Genomic DNA, 23,158 nt, shown 5'->3' on the forward strand with positions numbered 1-23,158 from the left:
ATACAGCCGAAGTATTTCTCAATAAATTCTACTTCTTAATTTTTAGAGCACGATACATATGAGTTTCTTGAAAAATGAAAGAGCAGAACATTTTTTTTTCTTCTTCTTTTGTTTAAATTTAAATATGGACTAATAAATACTGTTACGTATTCGGTCAGATAGAAAATGGGAAATACTCATTACATTTTGCAGTTCTCTGATGGCAGTAAACATTTATCAATGATAAGAATACATAAATATTCATCCAGTCACAGCACCACAGTAATCTTCTTGGTAACTTTCTAATTAACACATTTTATTGAGCAACAATCTTACGTTTCTTTCTGTTGAGACAGCCACTTATGAATATAAATACATTTTCTTATTTTCTGTTTTGGTTTTGTTTTGTTGATGTATTTTTTGTTTTTTGCCAGTCTATAAACTTAAACTGTATCAGTTTTTAAAAAGAAAGGTCAAATACAAATTTCGGTCGTTAAACTTTGGTTTTCAAATTGACAAGTGCGTCAATCAAAACCTGTATTATCCGAGTGACAAAGTTCTTTCTAGTTGGGCTGAATGTACACTCAGAGGCTGAATCAGTTAAATAACTAGGGCAGAGAGTGGACTTTGAGATGCACGTTTAACACACCTCCCTGAGTGAGTATAAATACGGATTGCACATTCGCTTTGGTCAAACCCGATCGCAACAAGAGACAACGCTGCTCCACTATGGAGCGCACGCCAGTTATATTCCTCGCCCTTGTGGCAGGATGTTGGGCTGGTAGGTACTACACTAGTTCCAAGATATTTATTTATTTATTTATTTATTTATTTATTTTTAAGTTATGTTTGCTTGTTTTTAGCTTGGTACTTAGGAAAATTAAATCGTCAGTATATGCATGCTTTTCTGTTAATTGGTTGGTTTGAAAACTTTATTGATTTTGTAATTATGTTTCTGTTAATTGGTTTCAGGGGAAAATTAATAAAACAACAGCAAACTTTGAAATGTATATATTGCGATTCATATATTTCTTTCGATTCAACTTTGGCTTGTCGCAGATACATTTTTGTATATTTTTCGACTAGGCAAGTAATACCATTCTTCTACGATAGATATAAAGGTAATGCAAACGGTATGTGCATGCAAGTAAAAAAAAAATGTTTTGAATGCATGTGACTCAAATTTCAGTGCAGATCAGATACTGTCCAACACTTTTAGAGAGTATAAGTTTGATTAAGAAATATAATTATAAATCAGTATTTTAATAAGGAGCTTCACGATACATTTTATAAAGATATACCGTGTATAATTGCTTATTAGTCGAGTACAGCTGTAAGCAACGAAGATCCTGATATGCCGTCCCATTATGTGCCAACATATAGGAATCCATATTGTTTGTTCTACTGGTTATTGCAACAAACTGCATACAGCCAGATATGCCGACATATTATGCGACGGCATATCTAGGTCTGTGCAGTTTGCAGTTTGACTCGACCTAGAGGAGAGCATGTACGGTAAATGTATACTAGTATGGCATGTATAAATCATTAGGAACATGGTGTATTTTTAAGAGAATGATAAGAAAAATGGATGAAAGAATGAGTGTGTATGATTTGGATTCTTAACGTAGCTTTAACAATTTTTCAGTCATATCGCTACGATGTCGGCAGTGATGCAGCTTATAATGATGTATATCACTGGGGCATCCTGCCGCAGACATGCAACATGATGTCCCACCCAGTCACATTATCATTACCACACCGGATCGACCAGTCTTAACACTTACCTCTTAATGCTGAGCGCATAGCGTGGCAGCTGTTAGTACCATTTTTATAAGTGTTTGGTATGACTCGGCCGGAGTTCGAACCCGTACCCGAGGCGGACGCTCTAAGCATTTGGCCACCAAGGTGGTGGATGAAAGAATGTAACAAATTATCATATATTACTTAAAATCTGATATTTTTAGGTTTTAAATTCTCAAATTCTCTTTTTTGCTTTAATCTTCACTTGGAAAAGCACACTAAGCCTAGATTGTTAGTTGGACGTTTGAAAAAAGATAATAACATTTGCAATGAACCTATAATAGCTGCAGGTTTATTTATTTTCAGGTCCTATTGCAGAGACAATATCAAAACAAGGCACATGTGCAACGACGTGTACTGGTAAGGTCCACATATGTAATTTACAGCGTTCTTTTTACAATGTGTCATTATAGCATTCCCCTAAACAGTACAGATCAATCATAAAATTAATTATTTTCTCTAGCAGACAATGCTATTAGATCTAGACCAGATTCACGAATGTTCTACAAAGAATTTGACTGATCAAATCTTACAGCCATTAAAGTTCGAAAGATGTGAAATGGGATATATCAAGTTAAACTTTACAATATAGACCTCTGTTTTTATTTTGAATCAAGGCATCATTCAACCTAATGACAACATATAGCGCATTTTTGAATTCCCTTTTATAGGCCCAAGCAAATTCAGCTACAGATCCGGATCGACTTACGTATACCAGTATGATGTGGACACAAAAACTGCAGTGATGGGATCATTTGATCACCACTCCGGACTGCGCATGTCTGCCAAAGTACACATTGAGGTCCTCAGCCAATGTGAATTTGTCATGCGGGTAAGAACGGCTCAAACATTGGTAACATCCTAACACATTCGTCATATATAATCACATTACTCTGAAAGGAGAATCGTGTATCAGATCCAATTTAGACCAGAACGAGTTTTTGGACCCTCTACAGCTATCACGAACTTCTGAGACAGTGGACGGTGTCTGGTGAAATTATTTACGTTTGCAACATCCACGATGCAGATAATATTGGTTTACCTCTATGTTAGTTTCATGTACTATGGCTGACATTTCTTTGGAAAGTATCCTTGTGGAAACTTTATATGATATACGCAAACAGTGAATTAAAATGAATGATCCCTTGTGCTAAACAAGTCAACCTGAATTGGTCTAAAGTACACATTCTTAGCCGTTATTAAAATAGGAAAGCGGAACTAGCTCGTTTTGAAAGATGAAGTAAAGCCAAGCTGTGTACTCTACAATGCATATTAAACCACAACAATCACACACTAACACAACGGGAGTTAAAACGTGTTTCGAATAATACGAACGATATACAAGGCCTTTTATAAATAGCCAGAATAACCAATACGGAAAACGGGGGAAATTATATTTCCTTAAAAAAGTAACCCATGCAAAATACGAAACTGAAGAGTGCCACATTCACTGTAAACTGATACAATACTTTAGTTGTTAGACTTGTACAGAAACCTTTGGTTATAATTTTTAATTTGGGAACCCGAGTGGCCAAGTGGTCTAAAGCAATCTCCGTTACGGATCACTGCCTTCTCACCTCTGTCTGCGTGGGTTCGAGTATAGGATTCGGCCAATGTGGGTATGTGAAAAAGCTTACCATTAGCTTCTCGTGGGTCGGTGGTTCTTCCCGGTGCTTTCCCGGGTTCTTCCTAAACCAATAATACTGGCCGCCATGCATAGCCTATCTTGTGCTGAAAAATGGCATTAAACCCCACAACAACAACAACAACAACAACTTTTTAATGTATGTATTGTAATAGCACAAGTGAAACAGTAATCTTCTTTTCTCACAACTTTAATGTATTATAATAGTATTCCTAAGTACTCTTGTTCCTTATCACGTGATTTCTTATGAGGATCCACTAGATGAACAAATAAGACATTTTAATATGTCCACACTTTATTCTTTCATGACACACAAGGATTGTTAAGCTTTAAAAAAGTAATATTTTATTAAATTCCTTTATTAAAATGTATTGAAAAGAAATGAAAATGATGCAAACATAGACAAAGAGTTGATTTGTGTACGTGAATCAATACACGATGAAGCTACCAACCATAGCATAATTATTCTGTCCTTTAAAATTGTCTGTTTAATTCATATATTATAAAATGTTCTTCATTTTGGTCTAAACAAAATCTGTAAAAATAAATCATGCTAAACTGCTATGCAATTCTTCCATAAATTCTTTTTCTCGCATCTCGATTTACTGGAAATTCTTATTAACATTGGATATTAAAATGAAACAGTATGAGAGCACCTTCCCCTCACCCCACCCTAGCTAACTTGAAAAAAACCAAAGTATTTCGTGACAGGGTCGATATAAAGTCTTCACTGATAACACTCTAGATACAGGGCTAAAAATCATTGAACAATCTTCAGGCTAAGTCCACAATAATCACTCGTTAAAAATGTACCAGCTAATTAGCGTGGATTTCCAATAATTGTGTGGAGCTCTTTTATTTTCAGTTGAGTAATGTGGTGCTATCTGAAACCAATCCAAACTCTCCCTTAGAGATGAGGACCATGGACAGCGAGTTTTCAAGAGCCATGGAACGGAATCCTCTTCGCTTTTCCTTCCAGGATGGACGTGTTGAAGAACTATGCCCCGCTGGTGGGGACGCACCCTGGGTACTCAACGTCAAGAGAGGAGTCCTGTCCACCTTCCAAAACAGCATGGAGAACCTTCAGAGGGACCAGAAAGTCAAAGAGGTACCGTTTTCCTCGTCTTTCATCACGTTTGTTCTTCAAGTTATCATTACAAGCAAAAATTCGTTTGTGTTGTTAAAATATTTGCCATGCATCAACCAGATAGTAAACATCAACATTCACACTAGTATAATGTATGACGTATACTTTTTTCCAGACTGACGTATCCGGAGACTGCGACACAGAATACACAGTTGGAGAGGGAGACCGCTATAGCACAATTGTCAAGAAAAGCAAAAATCTGCTCGGATGCCGTAACCGTCAAGGAGCACAGACAGCCATCCAGGGAGTCCCCTACATGTCATCTTCGGTAAACCTGGCACATCCTATTTCGTTTTTGTCGAATGTAACTTTATTTCAATACAACTTCATAGGGTACACGACAAAACTAAGTAAATATGTATTCAACATTTCTAGGAGCTGAGTAGTCATTAGTACGTTTTTCTTCGTAGCCTAGCGTGAATCTTTTTACATAATGTTGCATTTCAAATAACTTTCATTCTAAATCACACATAGATATTTGATTCCTGCTGCATCCGGGTATGCTTGCCCAAAACGCATTGGTATTGCAGTGATGCCCGTCAGTCCCTCCATAAGGTTCCTAAGTACTGGTATACATACATAAGTAGTTGTGTAATGTCAATGAACTCCTCTTACAACGTTAAGATAGACATATGAAACATTTGTTTCTGTGTCGATTGTACCAGTACTGTTGGCATTTTGATACCGCCCTAGCAGTGGGACATAGGTGAGTATAAGTGATTTTGCATAAATTTAAAATACTTCCTGAGCTGTATGTCTCGAATGTCTAAGAAGTCTGATAAATGTCCGGAGTGCGGACACGTGTCAGACTGGGATCCATTGGCAATGCCCCGCGGTATATACCTACCCTTAGAGACTTAGTCTGTCAGAACAAAATCTGTTCATATCCCCAACTAAAAACAATATATACACATACTGGGCCTAAAATGACAAATTTAATATTGCAGCTATATACATACTTATTCGGTACGAAAATAAAAATAAACATACTAATTTACATTTTCCCTAGGACAGTCCTTACCATTCAGGTACCTATCTAAGAGGGTTGATAATCCGGATCGATGTCAGAATGGGGAATAAATCAGTTATGTTTATGATGTTTCCTCATCGAATACATTCTTTACTTCCTTCTAATTAGATATTTGAAATTATACTTTTCGAAAGGCATACATTAATATCTAGAACAATAATCTGTACACGTGTTCAAGCAGTTTTCCACATCTACAGAGGTAGAACGATTACAAGTATTAAATCTGTACCTCTAATGAATGGCTTGTCTTCTGAATTGCAGGACATTCAGTCACTACCAGTTTTGCATGGAACCCACGAATGTGAGCAGGAAATCAACACCCGGACACAAACAATAAAGAGTGCCATTTGCAGGGAGTCCTACAAATTTCTCCCCTTCTCCAGGGGAGCTAGTGGAGCTGTTACAAACAGCACGCAGAAGCTGACATACGTAGAGGAAAGATCCGGGGTGTCAGGACAAAGTAAGCGCTAATTGTCATTATATAAACAAATGGCGATACATGTTATTACAAAAAGTCAAGGCATTCAATTTGCTATAGAATTAAAGCCGACTAGTACATATATTTTGCGTCAGAATATTGCATTTTATTATGTATGATAGACATAAATAAACCTCTAAACGAGCAATTCTGTGATGACGTTTAATGACAAATTTGATTTGTCTGCAGGACCAGTAGACAACCGAGCGACCTTGCTCTTTGAACACGTTAATGATGTCAGTGGGTCTGATCAATCGAGAAAGGAAGTGGAAGGGAGACTGATCAATATCTGCCTGAATACCAAATCCGGAATTCAGCCTGAGACACCTCGCCTTTTCGCCGGTCTTGTCTACTCTTTGAGAAAATTGGACGCAACATCAATCAGCCAGGTATATCAGGATATCCAAAGAGGTTCCATATGTCCAGACAACAAAGAACGACTAAGGTGAGTTACCAATTTAGTCCCTGTTTTCTCTCAATGGTGAACAAATAAACTTAGCACTGATATGATGTCCCATAAAGTTGAATCCTATGTTATATTCCCTCGCCTTGACATTGCTTCAAATAATCATTATTCGGATTTCTGTCTTGTATTAAACAGATATTATCTCTGTCTCCATAAAGACGTACCACTGAAAAAAGTGCATTAATTGAACATTGTCATCTGACCGATTTCACAGCATTCTCTGACTTTGCCAGCCAACAGCAATATACTGTTCTTTTAATATTTTGATCTTTTGTTCGTCACAGCAAATTCTTCCTTGATGCAATTCCTATGGTTGGAACAAGTGCATCTCTTCAAATGCTTACTAGACTCATTTTGAACAAAGAAGTAACGGGAATTGAGGCAGAGATGTGGATGACCACCCTGGCTTTCATCCAGAAGCCAACAAAGGAAATGTTGACGGAAGTTAAGGTAGGTTAGATATCGAACAACATAACACCTAAATTATGTAACAAAATATTGTATTACAATTCATAAACATTTTCTACTGGTATTCACTTTCAGACACGAATTGTTACCGAAGTCAAGGATCCGTGTTTATTTCTGTAAAACTGAATTCAAAAATAAAACGGATGGATTGATCAAGAGGGAAAAAAAACGTGTTACTAAGTATATATCGAAAGCATAAGATATCTAAGGAATGACTTAATAGTTTGGTGATAATATTTGTGTCATGACATACGATGAACTGCGACCTATTCATATTGCCAGAGTTAGACTTGTATCGAGTCAGTTTCAGTTTCTGGTTGATTATTATAAACTGATATAACACACTTCAAAAGGGGTCATTTGAGTAGCAATTTGATATGGTTGCGATATTTGCGATTGATCAATATATGAAATTAGATTTAGAATCAATTTTGACTTTCAGATTTACCTATAACGATTCTTGTTACAGATAAATCTGAAAATAACAGTGGCATTCGTTTTGTTTGAATTTTGTTTGAGAGAAAATGTGACTTTATTCTGAATGTACTGACAAGTGTTATATATTTTTCGACAGCAAGAACACAAACTTCAAGACCTAATAATGTTTCCTACCTTAAATATTCTCATCATGTTTTTTAATGTTTTCTAATTTCATGGTGTTTGCTTTTGTAATCATATCATTATATGTTTTTTTTTTTTATCTTACAGGCGTTGTCTAATGTTGTAAAGTGCTTAGAGCTTCTAAAGATTAGGCGCTATACAAAGTCCTCATTATTATTATTATTATTATTATATATATATATATATATATATATATATATATATATATATATATATATATATATATATATATATAGAGAGAGAGAGAGAGAGAGAGAGAGAGAAAGAGAGAGAGAGAGATATATGTTTGCTTTTCAACTACCTTTAGCCTCTCCTGACAATGGAAGATGACAGTGGTAAAGCCATGCTTGCAGTGAGTTCCCTAGTTAATAGCCTCTGTCGCTTCAACGATGACTGCGACAATGATCCAGCGGTAAACGAGATTATTTCAACCCTCGAAAGCAAGATCGGACCTAGCTGTAGGGTCAACGATGCTACGATAAAAACCGTAAGAATTACAATCATCAAAGCAATTATCTGTAAATGTTTGAAAATATAGTTCTACGTTTTCATCGAAAAAATTGTTCTGTTTTGTTCCATCTGCTGAAAAAAAACTTTCGCATGTCATCTACTTGTTTCCGTTCATATTGTGTCTTGATATGAAATCAAATATTGATTCTCATTCCGAAATTAATACTATATACATTTGCTATTCTTTTGTAATTAGGAAGTTCTCATGAACTATTCAAATTTCATTCCAGGTTCTACTGAGTCTGCGAGCCATTGGAAATGCTGGGCATGCACATAGAGCGATTCCTACCCTAACTAAATGCTTCACGCCCACAACCAATCCTATGGAGATCCGTCTATCTGCAGTTGAGGCCTTCCGTCGCATCTCTTGCAATGCAGATGTATGTTCCCAACTTCATCTATATATAGATTCTAATCGTAGGAAAAGCAAATGTAATAGACTTAAACGGGACGCAATCTATTTTTTAACATCTCGTTCTTTGTGTCTATTAGAGGAAAATTGTGTTTCTGGATGTTTCTTGCTCATATATGTCAATTACTTTTCCTAAATAAAGTTACTTACTTCTTTCAGTGGACAGCTGTAGAAGCGTTGTTCCAGAACAAAGATGAAGACTCAGAACTGCGCATAGCTGCATACCGCTCGCTGATGGAATGCCCATCAACGGACAGACTAAGCATAATCAAGAAGACACTTCAGGCTGAGGATGTCAACCAGGTTGGTTCTTACATATGGTCCCACTTGACAAATTTGATGGAGACCTCTGACCGCCACAAACAGGAGATCCGCTCCATCCTGGAAGATGAAATTCTTCAGAAGGAGTTTGATTTAGACAAAAGGAAGTTCTCCAGAAATTATGAGAAGTCTTTTTTCATTGAGAGGGTAAATACAGGTGCTAAGGTCGAGGGCGACCTCGTCTGGTCAAGCAAGTCTTTCATTCCAAGATCTGGAATGGTCAATCTGACGGTCGATCTCTTCGGGAATACTTTTAACCTTCTGCAGCTTGGTGGAAGATTGGAAGGTCTGGAATACTTCATCGAGTCCTATTTTGGACCAAACGGTTATTTCGGAGACAACCAACAAACCTCTGAGGCTACTGCTATTAAATCGATCCGACCCGACAAAATCAGCAAAATTGACAGAAGGGTAAGTTTAATATTGTATCATATTTTGGATCTTTTTTCTATTTCAGACGCAAGATAAATCAGAACGTGATTGATTGAGCATAATCTTTATTACTCAGATCTACGAACTGTATTGTCTAACAAGAGTGTTAGTAGTGAGGCATTGAATATTATTTATGTTTTTGACCACTTATATTAATGACACATATGTTAATAAATCATAACCTATATATATCACTTAAATTTGCCTCAATATCCAAACAGCTGAAGAGCACTTTCGACGAATTGAAGGGATCTATGTACATGCGGGTCTTTGGAAATGAATTACGCTACATGAGCTTCAGTGGGCAACAAACGACTGGTACCGGTCACGATTTCGACCTTTTTGAAATGATCAAGAAGATTTCCAAAGGTGGCGACTATACCCTGAGCGAAAGCTTCATGTTCCTTGACAGCAGTGTTATCATTCCCACCAGTGCAGGATTCCCTCTGAACTTCACCGTGAATGGCACAGCAGCAATCGAACTTAAGGTGAATGGAAAGTTCGATATCCGAAAATTGTCCTCCGACTTGGAAATAATCGGCCTTATACAGCCAAGGTAAATCTTTGAATAATAACCCCAATATTGTTCGGGTGGTTTCATTTATAATTAAAAATGTAACGGATTTCAATCAGTATTCTTCCGTAAACACTAAAATAAAACTGAATGTCTCAATACCCGTGATCCGTATAATTCGAAGAAATTTACGAAAACCCTAAACAATTCACTTATGATGATTTTCAAATGAAATGTACATTTATGAACGACATACTATGATCATTAACGTTGCAAATAGCACTGAGGCAATTATGAATTTGCTAATGAATTTTTTCTCAAATTCAATTTGCATAGTGGAGCCATCGAACTTTCGAGCACGATGAGTGTTGATGCCTTTGTTACCAAAAGTGGTCTGAAGATGGTGTCTACTCTGCACACAAGCAGTGCCCTTCAAGGAAAGGTTCAGTTGTCCAATGGACGTGTTTTCGTTGCTGAGTTGGATATGCCTCAAGAGAAAATGAACATCATCAGTGCTAAGTAAGATTTCACTTTCAGTACGTATGTTACTTTGCACCAATGACTTTGTCATATTATATCATAAATGAGAAACAGAATCCGTTCTCTTTAGCAAGAATAAACATATGGATCTGTGTCATTTCATTCATTAGTTCTTATCGGCAATTAATCCGTCCTTGCCTGTTGTTTAAACGAGTTTTACCTCCTTTACTCCATGTAATATCAGTTACACCGTACGCGCATTTTGTGACGATATGCATGAATCTGTAGAAAACTAATGTTATAGTCTAGAATTTAACTTTTAATTATAGTATCTAAAAAACCTGAATTTTGAATAATTATCCGATAGAATTAATTTCTTATGAAAATGTCTTTACTTTCCGAGCATATGTACCAATTTATTCATCGCCAAACTTCGTCTGGTGACATCACTGCTAGTATGCTTCCGGTTTTTCTTTCTCATGTCATATGAGTGGTACTCTCCGCAAAAAAACCTTCTCAATCTTATTATTGCAAATAACTCGAAGCTGAATAATTTAGACAATTATTTACAAATTGAGATATTCATAATGATGATAGCTGTTAGTTAAAGCAGCTAATTTAATGTAAATTACAATGTATTTATAGTCTTCCGAGCTAAGGTCAGCTAATTGAATGTAAATTACAATGTATTTATAATCTTCCGAGCTAAGGTCATCTTTTCCTTTCTACCTCACCAGGACTACATTTTTCACTGTTCACCGTGATATAGAGAAGGAACAGCAGATGATAACCAATAATAGGCAATCCAGAAGTCTTTGCTCCGGAGCCGATCTGTCAAAGGTCGTTGGTCTAGAACTATGCGGAGAGCTGGAGTTCCCTAATGCTTCCCTGGAGGCAAATGCTCCCTACTTCCCTCTCACTGGACCCGTTAGCATGGGGTTGACCCTGTACAAGAGAGATGCACATACTGGGTACAGATTTCAGGCCAAATCAATACATGTAAGTGAACGTAATTGTTTGACTCTTCTAAAACAGGATTTCAGTAACACGGAAATATAGTTGTCCGATTCCAATTAAATCAGTTTAGATCATGCCAAAAGTCTAGTCAAAACTTATTATTATTATTATTATTTTTATGATTATTATTATCATTATTATTATTATTATTATTATTAGCAATTATGGTGAAATTATAGTAAAACTGGAAGCTTACGTCGTCTACGAATTTTAGATCCTATGTGTGAAGTCTCCTGTTAGTAATATTATAACTTTCTCATCACTGCCTTTATTATTTCAGACAGGAAATGTCAATCTAATACATCTAAGTTTCGACACTCCAGGATCCAAAGTTAATAGAGCTCTGACTGCTGATTTCAACTTGAACAAGAACGACATGACCCTCGACATGAGCTTTATAACTCCATGGAAAGGCGCTGATTTCAAAGGTAGATCACTCTTTCTTTGCAAACACTTACATTCAGCGTTTTGCCTCATGCCTTCCTTCTTGTTTCTTTATAGTCCCATGTCCTTGTATTATACGAATCTGAGACGAATTGTTAAGCAGAAAAGTTGAACCACTGATATTAGATAATATATACGGCTGTTTTTCGGATTATGGACAACTTAATTTCTTTTGTTGACTAATTCTCTTTTCATAATTTAATTAGGAGCGATCACCAATGATGCAAACACAAAATCACTTAATGGAAAATTGGTTTGGGATAACAACATGCGGTACCTGGTAAACAGCCGCGTCCAGATCGATCGCAGTGGAAACCAATTGATTTACACTCCATCTCTTGAAATCCGTATTCCCAACAGAGACACGGTCAGCGTGAATGGCGTCGTCAAATATAGCCCATGGACTCTGTTGGACCTTGAACTTGCATTTTCGGGAATCACTATCAGACCATCCAACGTAAAGGGTAATTAGATTAGTATAAATGCAAATATAAACATCAAAGTTCCGTTAACATTTTTAACATTATATCAGCAATGTTTGTGTACATACAGCATATATCAATTGCTTACATAAATTAGAGGATACCGCATACCAAGGAAGAAATTTATGGCTTCAATATTTACCTGTAATGTTTACTATTTCGCCACTTTAGGATCATTTAAATCTATTACAAAGCAATACAAATGTTCTCCCTTTTATTCTAGACTCTGTATTTTGAGTTTAAGATACGCATGACCTCCACAGACGCCTCACACTGTGTAGCCTTTTAAATCATAACCACAAATACCTGTTATTATTCTTTAGCCACCATTGAGAGCAATTCTGTTATGGCGGGCATGAAAGGTAGCATCAGCGTCGGTAAAGAAGAATATTCCTTGGAAACCCGTATGCAGACAGAACGAAACAAAAAGGATCTGATTTACAGTCCCATTCTCTCTATCCGGACACCAAAAGGAGAGCTTGTTGCTTTGGGAGGCTCCGTTTCATACGTCAAGGGGAAGGGATGCAACGTCAACTTGGTTCTGGACAAACTTTTTGAGAAACAAGTCTCACTGAAAGGTATGTATTACTGAAGGGCATTCAGCTCATGCTGATTGATATGATTGTCTTTTATTTGGGTTTCATATGCTTAAAAGCTTTTATTGTTCTAGTACGGACAGTGTGCAATAAAATCCACAAATAATTGTATACCGTGATACAAAGTCGCCGACATTACCTTTTTATACAGTTAAACTCTATTAGATCTACTGTGCTTAAGGTACCTCGAGCCATATGTTTATTGACTAATGCGAGCTGTGTCACGGTATCAGGCACTTAATGCACAAGTACTGAATGTATGTGAAAAATATGCAGTCCTCTTCCTGAAATAGTCACAGCGCAGTTGAACCCTTGAAAAGTCTTATACTATTAAGACTGCATATGCAAAACATTGTCTTTAGTCATACTTAATACTTAGCAAAATACCAAAAATATTCCATCTAATTAACCCGAAAGCTATCAATTTTATTGAATAGTGCTTCTTCATTTCAGGAAAGTTTTTGACAAGTACTAATAAGAGAGGATCATCCCTAACTACCAATATTGATGTCAAGTCCAGCCTCCTGGAAATGATCCTCAAAGGAAAATTTGATAAGAAGTCAGAGGGAAGTCTTTCCACTGATATTGACCTAACATATGTCATAAAACAATACACACGAAATAACATCAAATTTGTGTCCAAAATCATCAACATGAGTACGAAGACGCTGATAAAGGCACGAACTACAGCGTACGTATGAACATCCAAGATTGCTTTTATTCACTCCCTTCATTCTATATATTTCTCGTTAAAAGCAACTGCATAATTTGTGATAAAACTTTAAGTCTTAGAGTATTTGCAATAATGTATCGAAAATAATAATTTATAAACAGTCCATTCATATAAAGTCCACCAGATTCAGGATAGTTTTCATATTGCCTCAGCATTTCAATCACATACGCCAATGTACACTGCCTGAACATTTTTGTTATCTGTCTTATTCATTCTTTCCTTCTTTTTTTGTTTTTGTTTCTTAGAAACCTGAATGTCAAGAAAAATCCAGAGCTGAACTTCAAGGCTTTAGTGGAAATGAACCACAACTATAAGCATAGTGAATTCGATGCAGATATAAATTACGGTCCAGACTTCAAAGATCCAAACCGAAGTATTGAGATGTCTGCTCAACTGAACCACGATATCAAAGGCTGGGCAAGCGCATCAGCAGATGTCAGTTTAAATTTCAAACACGTTGGGCAGGTCTGTTTATTTTGGAAAATAATAACTTTAAGCTACCTCTTAACTAACTTGCTATTTTTAAGTATTCTTATTCAGCAATCGTTAGTATGAAGTAAATGCTATCTAATCCATGATTGGTTAAAATACAATAACTTGCTCAGTGGTCAATTTGTGGTTCGTCGCAAAGATAAATGCAATCAAGGAATAGGAGCAACAAAAGCTTTCAAGGAATTTCTAAGGTATTGTAATACAGATTTCGCAGGTGACGTACTCATATTACCAAGCCACCTTTGACATATTCGCATAAATAATGTTTTCACTTGGGTTAGTTTAGTTATATCAAAAAACTTTTGATGCGACAAAAATAACGCACGATTTACATGGTAACCGTAACAGTCATCAATGCGTAACTTATAAAATATGTTACATCAAACACATAATTTCTGATCCATGTGCAGTGAAAATAGAATAGCTTGATCAGTGGTCAATTTGTAGTTCGTCACAAAAGTAAAATGGAAGCAAAGAATACAATCTAACAAAAGTTCTAGGAATTAACAAGGTATTCAAATACAGTTTCAAAAGTGAAATATACATCTATAATAGAATATTTTGTTTTCTGGAGGTGATTCTAATCATCATCGATACCTTGGAAAATGGATAATCTATGCAAAGAATTTAAACGACACAGATCAAAAGTGTAATAAAAATAATCCCTACTTTAGAATGATATTACCAAACCACCTTTGACATCTTCGCATGAATAATGTTTTCAGTTAGGGTTAGTTTAGTTTTATCAAAAACTTTTGATACGACAAAAATAACGTACAATTTGCATGGAAACCGTAACATTCATCAATGCGTAACTTTTCAAATATGTTACATCAATCGCTCAGTCTCTTTATGCATGTAATTGAAGTCAGTGTTATCTAGATATTTACTCATTAAATAATCTGTTACAGGGACTTAATTACCTCCTGAAAGGCAGCCACAAACACGACAGGCGTGATTTGGACTCGAGTGTGTACCTTCGAAGGGGAAAATCAACTATCGAAAGTAGCCTGCGCCTCAGCGACAAGACAAAAGACTTGATGAGCGTAACAGGTGAATTTGCATTGTCAATTCCTGGAACAGATCTGAAGCTTACAAACACCCTAACGCAGCCAGATAAATCAACCTATACCAACGACATGAATATCGATCTGGGTAAGACGTCCAAAAACAGCATTATTACGACTGTGCGACAACCTGACGACAAATCCATGCAAATATCGTCAGACGTCCAAATCAATGGAATGCAACCAGTGAAAGTTAGCGGTGAATATAATCTGAATCAAGGAGACCAACGAGTACAACTGGAGATGACAAAAGATCAATTGAAATATATTGTAAAGGTTACAGGACAAACAAGTCCACAGTATAGCATAGTAATGGACATGCAGTACCCAACTCGACACGTTATTGCAACTCTTGACGGATTACGCATGGGGGATTCCTACAATGGCAGCTTCGATTTGAAATGGGACGTTGACAGAGACGATAGTCGTTCAATTACATTGATTGGGAAAGGCCGTTTCACATCGATCAAAGGGTTTGAAGGCTCACTGACAACGAGATATCCATCCAGAGAGCTCATACTCAATGTGCGACATCTTGCTGACAACAAATACATCTCAAGCATAGACTTCCAGTGGGAGCCAAAGAAAGTGGTATCTCTCCAAGGAAGTTTAACTCAGCGTACTGCAGCAAAGAAATATCAGCTTGTCGGAGCTATTGGATTCTCCAGCCCCTTCAAAGGATATCGTGATGTATCACTGAAAGTGGGCCATAAAAGCGACCCATCCCAGATCACTTCTGATATAGACTTTGCCTGGAACCCGTCAAACAAGATCTCAACAACCATGTCACTAAAAGTTCCAGTGTCCGCTAAAAACATTGATGTAAATATCTTTGCCAAGACACCATTTGATGGATTCCAACAGATCAAGGCTAGTCTGGTACATTCCTTCAGCAATTCCTCGCAGACTAGTGCCCAGGTCTCCTGGGATAAAGAATTTGTCCAAGCCGATCTATCTCTCATCAGTAATGGGGACACTTCCAGTCGAGACTTGAAGGGACAAGTGGATGTCAAAACATCATCAAAATACTTCAAGATAATATCTCTCTCAGCTACACACAAAGACGATGGCCGGGCATATAATGATTCCTTGAGGTTGAATTGGAACAAAGATTCCTATGGTTTGGATAGTTCAATGATCCATGAGTGGCAAGGATGGTCCATCCAGAACAATGGCAAAATAAATCTTATTTTGCCATCTTTAAATCTAGAGACCACGTGGGCTCATTCTAACACACCGTCATCAACATCATCGTCTCTTACTAGTACCTGGGGTAAAAGGAAAATATACATCAATTTCAATGGAAAACAAGCGATGTCCTTCCCAAGAGGAACGGCCTCTGCAACGCTAGAGATACAGACTCCTTTTGATCCTATCACGGATCTTTCACTGAAGATGACACATGAGCATAACTCGGGAAGTATCACCTCTAATCTTGTTGTAATGAATCAAAGGTCACGTGTCCTCTATATTGATGTGAACCACCAGTGTGGAAACGGACAAATTACGTCTGCCTTCCAGTTTTCCAATCCAAGGTTAGGTGCCTCACAACTGAATATTGACACACAATACAAAAGTTATCCTGTCAACCTACATGGTGTTCTAGTAATAGCTTCAAATAGCATCATATCCCTCGATGTTTCCATCAATAACAATGGCTATACGTCGCTTGAACTGAAAACACCTATTAGCGGGTACGAAAAGGTATCACTGCAGACCAGCGTGAAATCGGAAAACCAGGAAAACGTGTTCGCTGGAGCTTTATCGTTTAGCTCGAACAATAAATTCACAGCAGAAACACGGTACCGATTTGACTCTATCAAGAGATTTAACATGGTCATCAAAACACCCTATTCATCTCTTCAGAGTGTTCAAATTGATGTCAGAGGGCAAGGATACATTTCATCATTTTCTGCAGATGCTAGCGTTGAGATACTCCCTGTTCTTAACAGGGTTTCACTTTCGGGTAGATTGAATACTCTGAATGGACTGTCATGCAAACTTAGACTCGACACACCTTTCCGTCAACTTCCATACCTTCAGATAACAGCTAATACTGAAAAACCAGGGGAAATGAGAACATCGGTGTTGGAGATAGAATACATGCCAAGGAAAGTTTTGAAACTGGAGTCTGTCTACAACCTGAGTGATCTGCGGAAATTTCAAGGAACATTCACATTGACGACGCCATTTGTAGGATTTGATTACTCCAATTTCAATTTCACACATGAGGGCGAACAAAATAGAAAATACAACCTGGCTATAAATTTTGACACACTCTCAGACTTTAAAGCAGAAATCCTTCTTCAAACACCAATAGATGGCTTTGAACAATCATCAATTTCTCTCGTGCATACAGGCTCCCTAGGAGATTTTGTAAGTCGTGCAGAGGTGTCCTATGGACGAGACAAGAAATATAGCGCTGAGGCAAAGATTAACATGAATCCTTCCACAAATATTGAACTGACTTTATTAACTCCGCTACAGGACTACAGGGTGTCTCAAATATTATTCACAAACAGCGGGGACAGGTCTGATCTCAAATCACATGCTGAAATTCTCATCAGTGAAGATAAATCCACATTAGATTTTACATTATCCTCCAGAGGAAATGTCATGACTAGCCTTGTCATTACAAGTGCATATTTTGCCCCCGTCAAGGCTTCTTTCTCACACCAAGGACCCATGACTAATTTTAATACCAGGATGCAAGCTGAGTATGGACGGCAGAGCATCTTTGTCCAAGCCAAACTGAACGCTGCTTCTGGTGTGACTGGAACATTGATGCTGAGAACACCATTCAGGCGCTTTGAGAATCATCAACTGACGTTTAGCTATGATGGAACACCCACCAATTTCCAGTCCTCAGCAAAATACGTCTTTAATGCAGAGAGTGTTTCAATCGACCTCTCTATTGCAAATGAGCCAGCCACAACTGGTACTGTGACAATCAAAAGTCCATGGTTTAAGCCAATCCTTACGTCCTTTACATTGGAAAGGACACAGAAGAACATCCACGTCGCTGCACTAGTAAACTACGACAAAAAGAAAATACAAGCAGATGCTAGGCTAGACGTTGAAGACAATATCCATGCAAGTGCTTCCCTTACAACTCCATTTGAGGGGCTGGAAGAACTTACCGCAACATTTGATCATTCGGGATCTCTGAAAAACTTTAGATGCCGAGGCGAGCTTGGACGACCTGATGAAAGAATAGAAATCAGCGCTAACTTTGACGCGACCAGAGATTTAAGTGGTTCTTTATCATTTTCGAGTCCCATTTCTGGCTATGAAAACATCGGAGTTTCCTTCAAACATGTCGGTGGAGTGGACAACTTTAATAGCGAAGCTACTATTATTGTAAATAGAGACAGCATTGAAGGACGATCATCCTTTAATATAAGACCTGCTTATTTGGATACCTCTGTTTCCATAATTTCGACTTTCTCATCTGTACCGAGACTTCAGTTCCGCTTGAAGCATAGTGGATATCCCAGCGACATGATCAGCCATGTGGAAGCAATGATAAATAATGACAAACATGAAACTGATATCACATTTAATATGAATAAAGGAATAACGGGAATTATCACTGTGAGGTGCCCCTTCATTAATGACATTGATCTTATTATGAACCACGCAGGTGACCTGACTAACTTCAGAAGTCATTTAGACATTACTCTTGCTGGTGTTAAGAAGGTGGACATGAATGCAGCATTGAGCACAGGGCAAGAAATAGCTGGTGATCTATCTATTGATTTGCCAATTCGAGACTTCAGAACTTCTCGTGTGTCCTTCAAGCATGCAAAGAGTTCAACAGAGATGAGAAGCCATTTTGAATTCCTTGTAATGAATAAGGAAACTGTAGGAGATATCGCTGTAACAATCTCTCCGAATATAGAAGGGAGTGTTTCGCTAAAGAATCCATTCACCGAGGACATAGCATCATCATTTAAATTCATTGGCAACAGCAAGAAATTCGATTCAAGAGCTGAATTATTGTATGGAGCAGTCCAACAGTTAAATATTGGTGCTTCGATGGCTGTAGCTCAGAGACTTACTGGCAAGCTTTCTGTGCAGTCGGTTTTCTTTAATCCAGTGGAAGTTTCTTTAGAGCATGAAGGTCAACTATCTAACTTTCAATCTGGTCTACAGATGTCCTACGGAAATAATCGACTGACCGGTAAAGTCTCCTGCACAACCAATCCAAACATTGAGGTCGACATTACCATCACAACACCTTTCACAGGGTATGAAAGAATTAAAGCTGCTACTAACTACCGTGGTAAAATTTCCAATTTCAACAGCCACGCAGAAATTAGCGTCGGAAATAATAAACATGAAATGGACATCACCTTCACGACAGAGCCGAGACTTCGTGGATGGATGAGCGTAAAATCCCCATACTTCAGTGATATTGAAGCCAACATAGACCACGCAGGTGAAATAACCAACTTCATGACCAATGCTGGATTGACCTACGGTACCAATACTCCTGTTTTGTTACGGAGCAGTTTTGATACCAGTACAAAGATTGACTTCAAGTTCACTCTGAGAGTTCCTTTTGTGCAAGACATAAATGTAGCCATCGAGAAAAACGGAGACCTATCTGATTTATCTTCTCACGGAGAAATATCTGTTGGTGACAGAAAAATAGAGGCTGATGTTTCATTCAACAGAAAGGATAAGTTGGCTGGAAGTCTATCGCTTCGATCAACAATGTTCAAACCCTTCCAAGCATCCTTTGAACATGCAGGAGGACTTTCCTCTTTTAAATGTCATGCAGACGCAGGCTTTGGCATGGAAAAGACAGAAGCTGATGTAACATTTGATACCGACGAAAATATCGAGGGCAGTCTAAGCATTACCTCCACACGTTTTGAAACAATTAGTGTCACTTTCACGCACTCTGGACCTCTCAATGCATTCAGAAGCCATGCTGAATCATCTTTTGGAGATAACAGAGTTGAGAGTGATATTCAATTCAGCTGGAGCAAAATTGTAGAAGGACGCTTGTCTCTCCAGTCACCATGGTTTAGTCCAATGAAGGCCTCTTTCGAACACAATGGATCTGTATCAAACTTCAAAAGCCATGCCGAGGTTACCTTGGGGTCAAAGAAAACATCCGGCGACGTGAGTCTGAACTTGATTGGAAAAATAAGCGGAAGTCTGTCGGTTCAGTCACCAGGTTTCGACAATGTCATTGCTACCCTTGAATACAATGGTGACATTTCTAATATGAGATCGGAGGCATCACTGTCCATTGGAAACAGAAGGTTTAGTGCAATGACTGTGTTCGCTACTCGGCCAAATTTCGACCTTGAAGTAGTTGTAGCAACTCCAATGCAAGGTTATGAGAGAACAAGCATCGCTATTCGCCATGACGGGTATCTGACAAACTTTAAATGCCACGCAGAATGTTTCATTGGAAACAAGAGGAGCGAAGGTGATTTAATTTTCAAAGTACAACCAAAATTGGAAGGGAGCATTGTAGTGAAGACTCCATTTTTCCAGGACACCAGCATCAGATTTGATGCTGCAACCAGTTCAGCAAGCCTTGAAGCTCACGCTACTGTGCTCTACGGTGGAGAGAGAATGTTTCATCTTGATGCTAACTACCAAGCAGACAACGTCATCATCGCAAACATCGAGATGACAACGCCTTTACAAGGCATTCGACAACTAGGGGGCAACTTTAATTTTGATGGAAATCTGAGGCGGTTCCAGACATCGCTTGAATTTAGAAAGGAAAACGAAAAACTGCTTTCCACTAGAGCCATGTTCGAAAATGATAATAAATTGAGCGGACAACTAAGCTTCCTTACGCCTGTCACCTCGCTACTCACTGGAAATTTTAACCACAATGGACACTTGTCAGACTTCAAATCAGACTTCGATTTCAACTATGGAGAGAAGAGAATGTATGCAAACGTAATGTTCAGAGCCTCGCCAACGGAAGGATCCATAGAAATCAAAGCTCCATTCATGAGCGATACATCGGGGTCTTTTAGACTCGATGGTCAGCCATCCAATTTTAAGGTCCATGTTGACGTAAAGGCTTTGGGAGAAACAGGTGCTACTGACATATCTTTCACCACTGATAACGGTATTACTGGGAACGTCAAACTGCAAAGCTCAATTCCATGTCTTGACAATATAGAAGGGTCATTCAGCCATACGATGGGTTATAAAAACATTGAATCCAAAGCTAAACTACAATACTCTCCCGGAAAAGCCTATGAAATAAATGGAAGGGTTAGTTGGAGAAAGATTCTTGAGGGAAACATCATAATCAAAAGCCCAATCGTCAACTGGGAACAGACCAGCATATCATTCAGACACCAGGGTAGCTTTCCGAACATTCAGACCCATGCGGAAATGATTCAGTCTCGGCAGAAATTCGAAATCGATGCCACTCTTGCCTTTGACCAGTCATCTGTAGGTGCAATTTCCATCAAAACGCCCATTGCTGACTTTGAAAACATAGGATTCAGTTTCAGAAGGGTCGGAAATCTCTCCAACCTCGTAGCAGAAGCAAAGGTCACCTATGCTTCACAAAAGACAATTTCAGGGTCATACAATCACAACATTATCGGAAACAAACTGCAGACAAAAGCAGTCTTTTCAACCCCATACACCGAGGACCTCACGCTCAGCTATAATCAAGATGGCGATTTTAACAACTTTGTCTCTACTCTTGAAGCCTACATGGGTAGCATGAATGGACTTTCAACAGAGCTGCTATTCAAAAACAGTCTCCAGACCATCGATTTTACATCTACGGCCACAATTATCCTCGAAGGGACGAGCAAATCCTCTCGACTGGCTTTGCATCACGAAGGACCGTTCAGTAACTTTAAAACCACTGCCTCGGCAAATTTTATCGGTAAGGAAGCAAAAGTCGAGGCCACACTAAAAAGTGATTCCACAATTCAAGGTTCAATATCGATTCAAACTCCTCTTGAAAACTTTAGGGACATTGGAATGTCCTTCGAGCATTCATGGAATCTTGGAAAAATCTCAACTCGTGGTTCCATCAAGTATGACGTGAGTAAAACGATCGGAGGGGACTTCAGCTATTACGGATATAATTGGCAGCAACTTCGGACGTCTCTCGAGGTAAGAACACCTTTTTCTGGTTACGAGTTCAACAAAGTATCATACGAGCACAACGGAAATAAAAACGGCTTCAGATGTAATGCTCAGATTGAGTGCGCACGCCAAAGCATAACAGCGCTGATTCAGGCCTCCAAGGTCCCAATGAATTTTGGGCTTGATGTAAAAACCTCGTTCCCAGGATATGAGGAGTTGGGCATGAAAGGTAAACTAGAATCTAGAACTGGAATGTATTCTGGTGAAGCCAAAGTCTCTTTGAGCAGAAATAGTGCCATATCACTATCTGGAAGCGTTGATCTGACTGTGACACCCATGACTGGCAAATTACAGTTAACTACACCATTCCAAGGATTTGAAACCATGGAAGCCAGAGTCAGCCACAGTGGGGAGTGGCGTAATTTTGAAACGACGATCTATCTGAATACTCCTGTAACCTCGACAATAAGCACTAGCCTCAGTTTTAAACACATAAATACCCGAAACGGTTTTACAAGCCAAGCGAGTTTGAACTGGGGATCTCCGGTATCTCAAATGATGGGCTACGAACTGCTGCTGGACAAGGAGACCTCCCGCTTGAAGGTCAGACTTCCTTCCAGAACGTTGGCACTGATGGGAACCAAAAGGACCAATAGTTATACCAGTCACACTGAAGGTTCCTTCCTCTGGGATGCTGATTCTGATGCAAACAAGAAAATTGCTTTTACAGCTGACATTACACCACAGGATGACTTCCTAAAAGCCGACGTGACCCTGATGATGCCGACCATTGGAAAGGTGAGCATATCTCGAAATGAATACGTCGGTTTAATTAGTGAAGAAGATTAATTTGAAAATTAAAATCTATTCAGTTTCTAATATTTCATTACGTTCTAACTTTTCATTTTCACTGTGTAATGGCAAATGTG

General features: G+C 38.3%; 1 protein-coding gene across 1 annotated transcript in view; it reads left to right on the top strand.

The window, feature by feature from the left end:
* Positions 1 to 651: 651 nt before the first annotated feature.
* LOC149779126 (uncharacterized) overlaps positions 652 to 23,158 on the top strand; it is a 29,212-nt gene continuing 6,705 nt past the window's right edge. The window contains exons 1-20 of the mRNA XM_089939678.1: positions 652 to 760; positions 2,089 to 2,142; positions 2,454 to 2,614; positions 4,293 to 4,535; positions 4,690 to 4,842; positions 5,866 to 6,064; positions 6,272 to 6,527; positions 6,833 to 6,998; positions 7,945 to 8,124; positions 8,378 to 8,527; positions 8,719 to 9,291; positions 9,534 to 9,868; positions 10,163 to 10,345; positions 11,044 to 11,305; positions 11,604 to 11,751; positions 11,974 to 12,231; positions 12,573 to 12,827; positions 13,299 to 13,536; positions 13,824 to 14,043; positions 14,982 to 23,027. Of these exons, the coding sequence (XP_089795804.1) occupies positions 709 to 760; positions 2,089 to 2,142; positions 2,454 to 2,614; positions 4,293 to 4,535; positions 4,690 to 4,842; positions 5,866 to 6,064; positions 6,272 to 6,527; positions 6,833 to 6,998; positions 7,945 to 8,124; positions 8,378 to 8,527; positions 8,719 to 9,291; positions 9,534 to 9,868; positions 10,163 to 10,345; positions 11,044 to 11,305; positions 11,604 to 11,751; positions 11,974 to 12,231; positions 12,573 to 12,827; positions 13,299 to 13,536; positions 13,824 to 14,043; positions 14,982 to 23,027 (12,132 nt within the window). The 5' untranslated portion in view covers positions 652 to 708. The remainder of the gene's footprint in view (positions 761 to 2,088; positions 2,143 to 2,453; positions 2,615 to 4,292; positions 4,536 to 4,689; positions 4,843 to 5,865; positions 6,065 to 6,271; positions 6,528 to 6,832; positions 6,999 to 7,944; positions 8,125 to 8,377; positions 8,528 to 8,718; positions 9,292 to 9,533; positions 9,869 to 10,162; positions 10,346 to 11,043; positions 11,306 to 11,603; positions 11,752 to 11,973; positions 12,232 to 12,572; positions 12,828 to 13,298; positions 13,537 to 13,823; positions 14,044 to 14,981; positions 23,028 to 23,158) is intronic.

Source organism: Sinohyriopsis cumingii, chromosome 17 (assembly GCF_028554795.1).
Source record: "Sinohyriopsis cumingii isolate HCF-2022 chromosome 17, ASM2855479v2, whole genome shotgun sequence".
NCBI classification, from domain to species: domain Eukaryota; kingdom Metazoa; phylum Mollusca; class Bivalvia; order Unionida; family Unionidae; genus Sinohyriopsis; species Sinohyriopsis cumingii.